The sequence below is a fragment of the Coregonus lavaretus genome, assembly GCF_964263955.1.
Source record: "Coregonus lavaretus genome assembly, chromosome: 30".
Classification (NCBI taxonomy): domain Eukaryota; kingdom Metazoa; phylum Chordata; class Actinopteri; order Salmoniformes; family Salmonidae; genus Coregonus; species Coregonus lavaretus.
This window is the reverse complement of record NC_140017.1, coordinates 32,975,633-32,990,457: the sequence shown is the minus strand read 5'-3', so window position 1 is coordinate 32,990,457 and position 14,825 is coordinate 32,975,633. Positions and strand designations below refer to the sequence as shown.

Sequence of the window (14,825 nt, the reverse complement as noted above, 5' to 3'; positions counted from 1 at the left end):
GTTTTGAGGTGAAAGTTTGGTTTTGCAAGAAGAGTCTGAGGTTTTGTGAATGTAGCTTGAAAATTGGGTTTTGTGTTCACAGTTAAGAGAAAAGGAGAGCAGCTTTCAAGAAATGTGTCTTAGCAATCGAGAAAAACTGTAATTTATAGACCAAAGTCAATGCATCCCATCTGCTTGGGTTGAATTAAGTATTTATTAAATGTATGTACGATCACATCATAAATACATAACATAATTATGCAGGCAGAAACACATGAAGGTAATGTTACAATAAATAAGGTTATGTCAGATGTTTCAGGGTTTCTTCTTGAATACTTGTTTGCAGACTTTGTCTTCAACGTGGATCTCCTGAAAGAAGAAGAGATGGACAGAAAGACAATGAGACAATCAAATAACATAAACCCTTAAACTCAACTCTGGACCTCGAAGCCAGTTCCACTGCATTTTTTCATTGTTCCCCTTAGAGTTGAGTTTGGGGAATAGAGCTTCTGTTGTCTTAGGTATGAAGAACCTGTAATGTTCTGTATGTTCAAGTTGAAGTCTAGGACATTTCTCTCTCTCTCTTGTCTGTCTCTAACCCCCCTCCCTCCATCTTCCTCTCTCTCACCAGGTATAGCAGGTCTCCTTCTATCCAATGCTTCCAGCCACGGTTGGCCTTCTCTCCCTTCTGCACAGCCACCAACTTGTCTCCATCCCAGGTAACCAGTGTCTGAAGAACACACACATACACACACACACACAACAGTCAGCGTACCGTAGACACACATTTGCCCAAATGCCCCACAGCTACGATATCAGGCCGGTAGCATAGACTAGACGTAACATAGTAAACGAAAATCTGGGACACTCAAATTAGTATATGTTACGTTTGGTATGGTTACATAAGACAGAAGGTTACTTAAGGCAAAAACAAAAGGAGGGTAGTTGGTCGGGGTGGATGAGTGGGCATATTACGTGAACGTCTGGCAACCGAAAGGTTGTGTGTACTAATTGTAATTCGTAACATATCATACGAATTGTAATTTGTAACATATCATACGAAATGGATGTTGGATATCCATAAATTAATACATACCATACCAAATGTAACATATCATACTAATTTGAGTGTCCCGGATTTTTGCTTGCTATGTTACGTCTACCCCTGAGTCCAGGCTGAATACATTTGTGTAAGTTTCCATAAATCCAGGGTCAACAACCCACAGCAGTGCTTATGGCTGTCTATTGTTTTCTAATCTGAGAGAGACTGCACCAAACCTTTTAAGATGCTTGGATTGTGGGCTATGTGTGTGAGGGCTATGTCACCATACCATATGCATTAACAAACTCAGGGGAAAGCAGGAGATGAAAACCTATAAAAAATGGTGGAATAGACTAAAAGGAGAGAACATGATGGAGAGGGTAAAGGTTAGGGTTTGGAGCCGGTTCGGACTGAGTGCAGTGACAGTGTCTCTCTGACGTGGTCATAGTGGTTGTGGTCCTACCTGGATCGTCCTGTTGTCCAGTCCCTTAGTGACCTCCTCAAACTCCTCCCCGACGGTGAAGTTGACCTCGTAGTTCCTGAAGGTGCTCAAGGTTTTGGTCTCGAACTTGTCTCCGTTCTGGACGATCACCTTGGTCTGGGTCAGGTGGGCGGCGATCTTACGGGTGGCAAAGTCAATATCTGGAGGAAACACAGTGAAACAACAATGTAAACATTTAAAGATGTTCTGAGGGTAAAAGGGGGTGCAACTCCTCTCCCAGTCTTGTATTCAAAGTCAATATTAGGAAGGTGTTCCTAATGTTTTGTACACTCAGGATAAATATCAAGTGTGTTTTCATATAGATTGTGTTCACCTTGGTTGGAGAGTGAGGAATGTGTAGTATACATTTTATTGTGCTCCCTTGTGCATAAGCCACCAGTCCTCCTCTTCAGTTATGAGACTCCAGCTCAAGTCCTAGAATTAACATTCCACTCAGGCCAGCTCTGTTGACAGCTCTCATTCACTCTTTAAAAATGGCCTTGTACCAGCAATAGAGCTAAATAAGGTAAATGTGAGCCTGCAAAAGAGACCACCTCTTCCATTTTGATATTCATATTGCATTGGCCACAAAGTGTAAATTCAATTTCTACCCGTCTCTCTTTTTGATGAAGCTCTTTTATTCACCCATCCAAATATTTTTCTCCCTCCCATACGGATGTAATTTTCGATCCGCTCATGGAAATGAGAGAGTGGCACGGAATGAGACGCCTTGGATTTGTTTTTGGGGGGATTTTCTGGGTTGAGCGGGAGGGGATATGAATTGCAGATAAAGTCATGAATAATAAAATACTTGTGGTTGATCAACACCATGCTGAATGGATGGATAGGGGCCTTTGCTTGCCAGCAACATCCCGACGCTGCTTGGCAGAGCTCAGGATGAGATTTTTTATTCTCCGGAATGGGGAGGATAAAAATGCATAAAAGAGTAAATCTATTTTTATTCGACCTGGTAACAAGCAGAAGCCATTCCCACAAACAGTTGAGGTTAAGTCGCCATGACAGCAGCTCAATAAGTAAATGAAGCCGCACTGAATCCTTTCTCTCTCTCTCTCTCTCTCTCTCTCTCTCTCTCTCTCTCTCTCTCTCTCTCTCTCTCTCACTCACTCTCTCACACACACTCTCGCTGTCTATCACAATCTCACTCACTAACACACTTAAATAAAGTCTTTACACAAACGTTATCTCCGACATCCCCCTCTCTATCAGACACACTTGTGCACACACACACACACACACACATTGACATATGCACATACGCATGCACACACAACACACTCTTTCTCTGTCAATTCCCTCTCTACTCTACACCCCTTCCCTCCCTCCCTCTCCACCGTCTCTCTCTGCCTGTCTGTATCTCTCTGTATCTCGGGTCCCTATTTTCCAACAGACATTAGAAGAACAGCTTACCAATGGCCTTCATGATATCCTCAAAGTTCTCATTGGTGACCATCACCCATTGTCCGTTGAAGTCTGCAGGCATCTTGGCACCGGCTGGGTTTGTGTTACTGTGTATGCCCTGTATATGTCTATGGGGATTTTGCTCACACACACACACACACGCTGCAAGAGGTAGAGACATATTCTATGGGTCCAACCTTTTATATACAGCCTGTTTACATGTGGAACTGAGGGGCAGGGTTCAACTGATAACACTTTCTCTATTTCTTAGGAAGAGAAGGGGCGGGTGTGTGTGTGTGTGTTTCAAGTGTGGAGGCACTTAGCGTCAGCTAATCCACTGCCTCTTAACAGGCTAGCCGGATCACTTATTCATAGTAATGATGCAGAAAGGAAACAAGATGGAGAGCACAAGTTAGAGCAATGAGAGCTAATTCCCCTGTTGCCTGTAAACACAGACACTAAAAAGCAATGCTGAGGAGAAGGTCAGAAAGTCATTTCCGTCTTCTGAAACAATAATAAATATAGACTAGGTTTCCAGTTCAAACACAGAATACAATGAGTGTTCATTTGACTATTTTCTTCATGTTAAGATACAGAGAAATAATGGGAGTCAAAGCAACACACTGGCATTTGCATTTAACCTGCAATCTAGCCTGGTTGCCAGATGTGTACATACTTTAGCCAACTCCTATGCTTTAGCTAAGGAAAACTGGCTAGGGATGGGATTAAAAACCAAAAAAAGATAACTGTCGTAAGGTGCATTGTGTCCGTAAAATGTATATAGAGTATGTATAAGCTGGAAGTAGAAGCCTAAGTGTTGTTGTCCATTAGTTTACTCCAATAAGGGGAGGGGTGGGTAGGGTTAGGGGAAAATAATAAAGGAACATATATTTACAAAATATGTATATATATATTTACAAAAAAATATATGGGGGATTGGAAATGATGTAGACAATTATGTTGATGGAATCTACAATCTATCTGCACTATTAAAGCTGATCTATCCCCTAAAATAAAAAAAATAAAAAACATTGGGAAACTGGCAAAAGTATTAGAGATCTGGCAATTACCTCTGTAGCTGTAAGTGGTTTGTGGTTGTATTTGCTTTGACTTTAATTATTCCGAATGAATTACAATATCCTACTGTATTTCTGACTTGAAATCCTTTCTCATAATCAATGCCAATGTAAATATGATTTGTGTGTGTGAGTGAGAGAGAGAGTTGATTACTTCGTTATCCCCATAATCTGCTGCACGAGATTTATCATATCAGCAAAGCAGATAGGAAGTGGAGGGAAGGGGGTAGGGGAGACAGAGGGACAGAGAGAGGGACAGAGAGAGGGACAGAGAGAGACAGAGAGAGAGAGGGACAGAGAGAGGGACAGAGACAGAGACAGAGAGAGGGACAGAGAGAGGGACAGAGACAGAGAGAAAGAGAGGGAGGGACAGAGACAGAGAGAGAGAGAGAGGGACAGAGAGAGGGACAGAGACATCTTCCCCAATATTTGGAACCAAGGACTGATCACCCCATTCAATCAGGTCTTGATAAGAAACCCTGGGTGGTGTGAAGAATCCTCTCCCAGTCTTGTATTCAAAGTCAATATTAGGAAGGTGTTCCTAATGTTTTGTACACTCAGGATAAGTATCAAGTGTGTTTTCATATAGATTGTGTTCACCTTGGTTGGAGAGTGAGGAATGTATATTATACTTTTTATTGTGCTCCCTTTTGCATAAGCCATATCTCAGACTGCCCATCTTAATATTTTATTGTTTTTATTAGCCAGTCTGAGATATGGCTTTTTCTTTACAGCTCTGCCTAGAAGGTCAACATCCCGGAGTCGCCTCTTCACTGTTGACATTGAGACTGGTGTTTTGCGGGTACTATTTAATGAAGCTGCCAGATGAGGACCTGTGAGGTGACTGTTTCTCAAACTAGACACTCTAATGTATTTGTCCTCTTGCTCAGTTGTGCACCGGGGCCTCCCACTCCTCTTTCTGTTCTGGTTAGAGCCAGTTTGCGCTGTTCTGTGAAGGGAGTAGTACACAGCATTGTACGAGATCTTCAGTTTATTGGCAATTTTTCGCTTGGAATAGCCTTCATTTCTCAGAACAAGAATAGACTGATGAGTTTCAGAAGAAAGTTATTTGTTTCTGGCCATTTTAAGCCTGTAATCGAACCCACAATTGCTGATGCTCCAGATACTCAACTAGTCTCAAGAAGGCCAGTTTTATTGCTTCTTTAATCAGCACAACCGTTTTCAGCTGTGCTAACATAATTGCAAAAGGGTTTTCTAATCATCAATTAGCCTTTTAAAATGATAAACTTGGATTAGCAAACATAACGTGCCATTGAAACACAGGACTGATGGTTGCTGATAATGGGCCTCTGTACGCCTATGTAGATATTCCATTAAAAATCAGCCGTTTCCAACTACAATAGCCATTTACAACATTAACAATGTCTACACTGTATTTCTGATCAATTTGATGTTATTTTAATGGACAAGAAAATGGCTTTTCTTTCGAAAACAAGGACATTCCTAAGTGACCCCAAACTTTTGAACGGTAGTGTATGTTTCCCATGCCAATAAAGTCCCTTGAATTGAATTGAGAGAGAAAGAGAGATCATGAGCTCATGAGCTCATGGGCTCCTGAGTTTTTCTGCAAAAAATATAATTGTAGTTGGATAAATATAGATAAACTTTGATTTTTTTTCCGCAAGGACTTATACAGGATTCTACCATCTACATCAAGACCTTCAAACCAAATCAAAATTCCATACCTAAAACATTGATTTTGGACAAAATTACCTGAAAGGATTCTTACTACCAAGGACTATCAAGAAAAAACTTCTAACAAACCAAAACCTGCAGAAGAAACACAGCGGAAACCTGGAAATACCATCCAACACAAAACTGAGTGAGTAATGTTCAGTCTGAAGCTACTTCTGAAGCCAAAATGTAAAAGACAATAATCTCTAGATAATTTTGTTATATAGAGCTTAGTAAATAAGGCTACTAAGCTACCAAGCTGCTAGGACAGAACAGACATGGCTGCAACTTCAATTAGCACTGAAGTGTGAAGTGAGAAGTGTGAAAACTCTTGAGCAGGAGAGTTTCACAGCCTCCCCCAACCAAATGCAGAGGCCTTTGAAGCCCCCTGCGCTATTGCTTATCCCTGTACACAGGTCATCACAGTACAGTTACCTCTTGGATATTAAAAATAACACTGCATGGAATAAGTACAAAAATAATCTCCTCAAGGACAATCCAGAGACACTATTTGCTGACTGCTAAAAGAGGGGAATGTAAGCAACTTAATTTTCCACACAGACCATCTCCTGGCATGGCACAGTGCTATAAGAGCACACTACCCCTATGTCAAGAGAGAGGGTATTGGACAAGGGTGGAAACTCAGAATACTAGACATTGAGGAAATTGAAACAACCTCTGTCAACGTGTACAAGTCTGGGACAGTAATGGTGCAGGGCATCCTCAAGCAGTTCCAGCAGGACTTTTATGGGATCAAAGAGAAGGGCAGTAGGCGCAGTGGTCTAAGGCACTGCATCGCAGTGCTAGCTGTGCCACTAGAATCTTGGTTCGAATCCAGGCTCTGTCATAGCCGGCCACGACCGGGAGACCCATGGGGCGGCGCACAATTGGCCCAGCGTCGTCCAGGGTAGGGGAGGGAATGGCCGGCAGGGATGTAGCTCAGTTGGTAGAGCATGGCGTTTGCAACGCCAGGGTTGTGGGTTCGATTCCCACGGGGGCCAGTATGAAAAATAAATAATAAATAATGTATGCACTCACTAACTGTAAGTCACTCTGGATAAGAGCGTCTGCTAAAATGACTAAGAAAGGAAAAGCTCTCTCTCGGTGACGACTCCCCCATCCTGAGTGAGTCTGATCACACCTCTTCAAACTGTCCTGCAGAGGAGGATATATACCCCCCCAGCACTGAACACACCCAGGTCCCACAACTGCACTGCTCCTCCATTATTGAGAGGATAAATTCACAGAGCTGTAGAGAGATATGGTGGAGCTCAGAGAGCTAGTCCACACAATCCAGACAGAACAGACCCACAAAACAGACCCCCCCCCCCCCCCAACAAGACCCAGAGGGCTGAAGGTGGAGATGGACAGCTGTCTGAAAGAGCTGGCTGCACTCTGGACTGAGGTGAGAGAACTTAAGGAGGAGAGAGAGGAACACATGGCACAGCTAACAGCACTGAAGGAGGAGGTGAGAAAGCTGAGGTGTGACAGAGAGCAGGACACTCCCCCAGAGAAGCCAGCAGAACAGCCCACCTCAGACCCGGACCACAACCTCAACACCACAATGGGACAGACAATACAGGACCCACCAACCCAACAGATCCTACCCCCTCCTAACAGCACCCCTGTCAGCTCCCACAATAGTCTTCCTGACAACCCCCACACATCCACTGAGGACACACAAAAGCCAGAAATTGTGTTCCTCATTGACTCAAGTGGCAAATACATTCAAGAGAATACACTTTTTCCCAAACACGAAGAGGCTAAACTCTGGTGCCCAAACACTAGGCATGCCCTAGAGCTGTTGTCAGAGGACAGACTAGGGTCCCCCAGCCACATTATAATTCACACGGGCACAAATTACCTTAGGGACCAGCAGGAAAGGGTGCCCACAGCACTCAAGTGAGTGATTGAAAAAGCTTCTTCCACTTTCCCCAACGCACAAGTGGTTATCTCCAACCTGCTACCACGAAAATACATTCACCTTGCCACCATACAGCGGGTGAATGCAAGCATTTCCTGGGACTGTATCTCAAAACCTAATGCCTACCTGGCCCACCACTCCACCCTGGACTTGAACAGCCTTTACGACCAGGTCCACCTCTACAAGGCAGCACTCCCAACTTTTGCCAGGACCCTGAAGGACGTCACCCTCAACCGTAGCCCCAGCACCTCACACAGGAGCAACAGAGCAACGGACACCCCACCCAGACCAGCGAGACACCTTCCCAGAACTGCAAGACCTCCTCCCCAAGGACCTGCACTGAGAGAACCCACACCAAGAGGACCTACACCCAGACCACAGCACCACCAGCCACATCCCCACCCCAACCAGTCAATCCCCTCCCGAAACTAACCCTAGCCACACCCTATATAGCCCCCCCCCCCCCCAAACCAGTCTTATGCCCCTTCAATCCCTTCTAGACAACTTCCTGGACAAAACATTTCACTGTAATAATGAAGGTGTAAACTTGGCAGTAAAAAGCCTAAACAGTATATTTGACCTTACAGCTTTCCTATCAAATCAAAAAAATTCAAGCAGACAACCTAAGACAATTAACAACAATGGCAAATGGTTTGATGAAGAATGCAAAAACCTAAGAATGAAATTGAGAAACCTATCCAACCAAAAACCTGAGCCTACGCCTTCACTATGGTGAATCACTAAAACAATACAGAAATACACTACGGAAAAAGAAGGAACAGCACGTCTGAAATCAGCTCAATGTAATTGAAAAATCCATAGAATCTAACCACTTCTGGGAAAATTGGAGCACACTAAACAAACAACAACACGAAGAGTTATCTATTCAAAACGGAGATGTGTGGATAAACCACTTCTCCAATCTTTTTGGCTCTATAACAAAGAACAAACAGAAAAAACATATACATGATCAATTACAAATCTTAGAATCAGCTATTAAAGACTACCAGAACCCACTGGATTCTCCAATTACATTGAATGAACTACAGGACAAAATACAAACCCTCCAACCCAAAAAGGCATGTGGTGTTGATGGTATCCTTAATGAAATGATAAAATATGCAGACCACAAATTCCAATTGGCTATACAGTGAGGGAAAAAACATAATTTTAATGGTAGGTTTATTTGAACAGTGAGAGACAGAATAACAACAAAAAAATCCAGAAAAACGCATGTCAAAAATGTTATAAATTGATTTGCATTTTAATGAGGGAATAAGTATTTGACCCCCTCTCAATCAGAAAGATTTCTGGCTCCCAGGTGTCTTTTATACAGGTAACGAGCTGAGATTAGGAGCACACTCTTAAAGGGAGTGCTCCTAATCTCAGTTTGTTACCTGTATAAAAGACACCTGTCCACAGAAGCAATCAATCAATCAGATTCCAAACTCTCCACCATGGCCAAGACCAAAGAGCTCTCCAAGGATGTCAGGGACAAGATTGTAGACCTACACAAGGCTGGAATGGGCTACAAGACCATCGCCAAGCAGCTTGGTGCGAAGGTGACAACAGTTGGTGCGATTATTCGCAAATGGAAGAAACACAAAATAACTGTCAATCTCCCTCGGCCTGGGGCTCCATGCAAGATCTCACCTCGTGGAGTTGCAATGATCATGAGAACGGTGAGGAATCAGCCCAGAACTACACGGGAGGATCTTGTCAATGATTTCAAGGCAGCTGGGACCATAGTCACCAAGAAAACAATTGGTAACACATTACGTCGTGAAGGACTGAAATCCTGCAGCGCCCGCAAGGTCCCCCTGCTCAAGAAAGCACATGTACAGGCCCGTCTGTGACCCCAAGAACACCATCCCCACCGTCAAACATGGAGGTGGAAACATTATGCTTTGGGGGTGTTTTTCTGCTAAGGGGAAAGGACAACTTCACCGCATCAAAGGGACGATGGACGGGGCCATGTACCGTCAAATCTTGGGTGAGAACCTCCTTCCCTCAGCCAGGGCATTGAAAATGGGTCGTGGATGGGTATTCCAGCATGACAATGACCCAAAACACACGGCCAAGGCAACAAAGGAGTGGCTCAAGAAGAAGCACATTAAGGTCCTGGAGTGGCCTAGCCAGTCTCCAGACCTTAATCCCATAGAAAGTCTGTGGAGGGAGCTGAAGGTTCGAGTTGCCAAACATCAGCCTCGAAACCTTAATGACTTGGAGAAGATCTGCAAAGAGGAGTGGGACAAAATCCCTCCTGAGATGTGTGCAAACCTGGTGGCCATCTACAAGAAACGTCTGACCTCTGTGATATGCCAACAAGGGTTTTGCCACCAAGTACTAAATCATGTTTTGCAGAGGGGTCAAATACTTATTTCCCTCATTAAAATGCAAATCAATTTATAACATTTTTGACATGCGTTTTTCTGGATTTTTTTGTTGTTATTCTGTCTCTCACTGTTCAAATAAACCTACCATTAAAATTATAGACTGATCATGTCTTTGTCAGTGGGCAAACGTACAAAATCAGCAGGGGATCAAATACTTTTTTCCCTCACTGTACACATATGGACGAGCGATTTTAGAGCGGCATGGACTAAGATACCGTAGAATAGTATAGAATACAGTATATACACATGAGATGAGTAATGCAAGATATGCAAACATTATTAAAGTGGCTAGTGTTCCATTTCTTAAACCTCTTCATCACGAGGTTCCCCATATCCGGGGTGCTCCTCCCGCAATCTCAAACAATGGCATAGTACGGTTTTTAAACATGTGTGAATACCTGAATGTTATACACTACTGGAACGAGAAGCGTCTCAACTGTGAATCTAGCTAAACTGTTATGTTTACAGTAATGTACATGATGTTTCTGCCATGGTATGTTTACATTAATATGCATGATGTTTCTGCCATGGTATATTTAAAGTAATGTGCATGATGTTTCTGCCATTGTATGTTTACAGTAATGTGCATGGTATGTTTACAGTAATGTGCATGATGTTTCTGCCATGATATGTTTACAGTAATATCCATGGTATGTTTACAATAATGTGCATAATGTTTCCATAGTATGTTTACAGTAATGTGCATGATGTTTCTGCCTTGGCTCATAGTCATTTAGTATTCCTAATGTGACCTTGAGCTCATAAACACTGCATTAAGACAATAGATAATGCATGAGTTTGGTGTAGAGTGAACCCAGCCACAATCCTATTCCATTAATACATGCAACCAACAACAGCTGAACAACGGCTCTGCATAGATTGTGTTGTATGTACTGGACTCCTGACTGCACAATTAATTTACCTGCGGAGACAGTCAAGTTGTAATTGAATTCAAATTGAAATGGAGCAGTTATTTACAACCCCGATTATTGCATTTGCATCACATCAAAATAACAGTTTGACAGTTTTACTGTGATGTGAATTGACGTCTTGAGTTGCTTTGAAGGGGACAAAGGTTGATGTCTGAAATCTTTTGTCATCCCTCTGATAAGATCAAAAGAACACTATTATCATCTGAACTTTCACCCCAGCATTGCCACGTAACTTAGTAAAGTGCACAGAACGGAATTGTTGTCATTCAACTGAGGAAGAGTTTCTTAAACCTAGTACTGACTGAGTAACCTAGCTCTTCCCTCGTTCTGCTTTATTTCCAAATCACAAGCCTGCAGAATCCCCATCCAATTACTTAACCCTCTACTGCACATCGTTGCCCACAGGCAACAGAAAACCTTTTCGATTGGCGAAATGAGCCTATTCGAGCAGTTAGAATCATACCTACTAATAGTGAGGACAGTGGGCTTGAGGACAGGGACAGTGAGGAAGAATGGACCCCATAATCAGGTTTAAGAGACAGTTAAATACTAGTTTATGTCCAACTTGTATTTTCTTATGAAAAGAGTGCTTATGAAAAGAGTGCTTGTTTCACTTAATACATGTTCTGAAACGATCCGAATTTTCCTTGGTGTTTTAGTACCCTTATGGCACAGTGTTGCCCTGAGGCAACCCAAAAAGATTCTGGGTGTGGGGGGTAAAAGTTAATGTTTTTATTATTGATACAATATCAGAAAGCCTAAATCTTCCAAGGAAATAGGATGGAATATATATATATATATATATATATATATATATATATATATATATATATATATATACATACATACGCTACCAGTCAAAAGTTTGGACATACCTACTTACTATTTTTTACATTGTAGAATAATAGTGAAGACATCAAAACTATGAAATAACACATATGGAATCATGTAGTAAACAAAAAAGTGTTAAACAAATCAAAATATATTTTATATTTAGAATAAGCCACCCTTTGTCTTGATGACAGCTTTGCACACTCTTGGCATTCTCTCAACCAGCTTCACCTGGAATGCTTTTCCAACAGTCTTGAAGGAGTTCCCACATATGCTGAGCACTTGTTGGCTGCTTTTCCTTCACTCTGCAGTCCGACTCATCCCAAACCATCTCAATTGGGTTGAGGTCGGGGGATTGTGGAGACCAGGTCATCTGATGCAGCACTCCATCACTCTCCTTCTTGGTCAAATAGCCCTTACACAACCTGGAGGTGTGTTGGGTCATTGTCCTGTTGAAAAACAGACGGGATGGCGTATCGCTGCAGAATGCTGTAGTACCCATGCTGGTTAAGTGTGCCTTGAATTCTAGATAAATCACAGACAGTGATAACACCTCCTCCTCCATGCTTTACGGTGGGAAATACACATGCGGAGATCATCCGTTCACCCACACCGCGTCTCACAAAGACACAGCGGTTGGAACCAAAAATCTCCAATTTGGACTCCAGACCAAAGGATACATTTCCACCGGTCTAATGTCCATTGATCGTGTTTCTTGGCCCAAGCAGGTCTCTTCTTCTTATTGGTGTCCTTTAGTAGTGGTTTCTTTGCAGCAATTCGACCATGAAGGCCTTATTCACACAGTCCCCTCTGAACAGTTGATGTTGAGATGTGTCTGTTACTTGAACTCTGTGAAGCATTTATTTGGGCTGCAATTTCTGAAGCTGGTAACTCTATTGAACTTATCCTCTGCAGCAGAGGTAACACTGGGTCTTCCATTCCTATGGCGGTCCTCATGAGAGCCAGTTTAATCATAGAGCTTTTATTTTTATTTATATTTATTTCACCTTTATTTAACCAGGTAAGCCAGTTGAGAACAAGTTCTCACTTACAACTGCGACCTGGCCAAGATAAAGCAAAGCAGTGCGATAAAAACAACAACACAGAGTTACATATGGGGTTAAAAAAACATAAAGTCAAAAAATACAACAGAAAATATACATACAGTGTGTGCAAATGTAGCAAGTTATGGAGGTAAGGCAATACATAGGCTATAGTGCAAAATAATTACAATTATTATTAACACTGGAATGATAGATGTGCAAGAGATGATGTGCAAATAGAGATACTGGGGTGCAAAAGAGCAAAATAAATAACAATATAGGGATGAGGTAGTTGGGTGGGCTAATTTCAGATGGGCTGTGTACAGGTGCAGTGATCGGTAAGGTGCTCTGACAACTGATGCTTAAAGTTAGTGAGGGAGATAAGAGTCTCCAACTTCAGAGATTTTTGCAATTCGTTCCAGTCATTGGCGGCAGAGAACTGGAAGGAATGGCGGCCAAAGGTGGTGTTGGCTTTGGGGATGACCAGTGAGATATACCTGCTGGAGCGCAGACTACGGGTGGGTGCTGCTATGGTGACCAATGAGCTAAGATAAGGTGGGGATTTGCCTAGCAGTGATTTATAGATGGCCTGGAGCCAGTGGGTTTGACGACGAACATGTAGTGAGGACCAGCCAACAAGAGCGTACAGGTCACAGTGGTGGGTAGTGTATGGGGCTTTGGAGACAAAACGGATGGCACTGTGATAGACTACATCCAATTTGCTGAGTAGAGTGTTGGAGGCTATTTTGTAAATGACATCGCCAAAGTCAAGGATCGGTAGGATAGTCAGTTTTACGAGGGCATGTTTGGCAGCATGAGTGAAGGAGGCTTTGTCGCGAAATAGGAAGCCGATTCTAGATTTAACTTTGGATTGGAGATTCTTAATGTGAGTCTGGAAGGAGAGTTTACAGTCTAACCAGACACCTAGGTATTTGTAGTTGTCCACATACTCTAGGTCAGACCCGTCGAGAGTAGTGATTCTAGTCGGGTGGGCGGGTGCCAGCAGCGTTCGATTGAAGAGCATGCATTTAGTTTTACTAGTGTTTAAGAGCAGTTGGAGGCTACTGAAGGAGTGTTGTATGGCATTGAAGCTCGTTTGGAGGTTTGTTAACACAGTGTCCAATGAAGGGCCAGATGTACACAAAATGGTGTCGTCTGCGTAGAGGTGGATCTGAGAGTCACCAGCAGCAAGAGCTTGATGGTTTTTGAGACTGCACTTGAAGAAACTTTCAAAGTTCTGGAAATGTTCCATATTGATTGACCTTCATGTCTTAAAGTAATGATGGACTGTCGTTTCTCTTTGCTTATTTGAGCTGTTCTTGCCATAACATGGACTTGGTCTTTTACCAAATAGGGCTATATTCTGTATACCACCCCTACCTTGTCACAACACAACTGATTGGCTCAAATGCATTAAGAAGGAAAGAAATTCCACAAATTAACTTTTAAGAAGGCACACCTGTTAATTGAAATGCATTCCAGGTGACTACCTCATGAAGCTGGTTGAGAGAATGCCAAGAGTGTGCAAAGCTGTCATCAAGGCAAAGGGTGGCTATTTGGAAAATCTCAAATCTCAAATATATTTTGATTTGTTTAACACTTTTTTGGTTACTACATGATTCCATATGTGTTATTTCATAGTTTTGATGTCTTCACTATTATTCTACAATGTAGTAAAAATAAAGAAAAACCCTTGAATGAGTAGGTGTGTCCAAACATTTGACTGGTACTGTATATACATTTTTAAATCAGAATGTGTACAGTAGAGGGTTCATATTAATTAGGTGATTATATTTGCCTATTTCACACATGTACAAGTGTGTATTAATACACATGCGTGAATAGACACCCTCAGAGAGTGGGGTCATAGCCAGGTTCTGACCCTGGAGCAATTAGGGTTAAGTGCTTAATGGCACATAGACACATTTTTCACCTTGTCAGCTCGGGGAGTCAAACTAGCGACCTTCTGGTTACTACCCCAACACCATAACCGCTAGGCTACCTGCT

The 14,825-nt window shown here is 42.5% G+C and overlaps 1 protein-coding gene across 1 annotated transcript; it reads right to left on the bottom strand.

The window, feature by feature from the left end:
• Positions 1–277: 277 nt before the first annotated feature.
• LOC311105852 (retinol-binding protein 2-like) lies at positions 278–3,048 on the bottom strand. Its single transcript, XM_084148065.1, has 4 exons — positions 2,931–3,048; positions 1,485–1,663; positions 608–709; positions 278–348 (listed from the first exon to the last, which is right to left on the bottom strand). Exons 1-4 carry the CDS (start codon positions 3,001–3,003, stop codon positions 295–297), a joined length of 408 nt encoding a protein of 135 aa, XP_084004191.1. The 5' UTR covers positions 3,004–3,048; the 3' UTR covers positions 278–294.
• Positions 3,049–14,825: the final 11,777 nt, after the last annotated feature.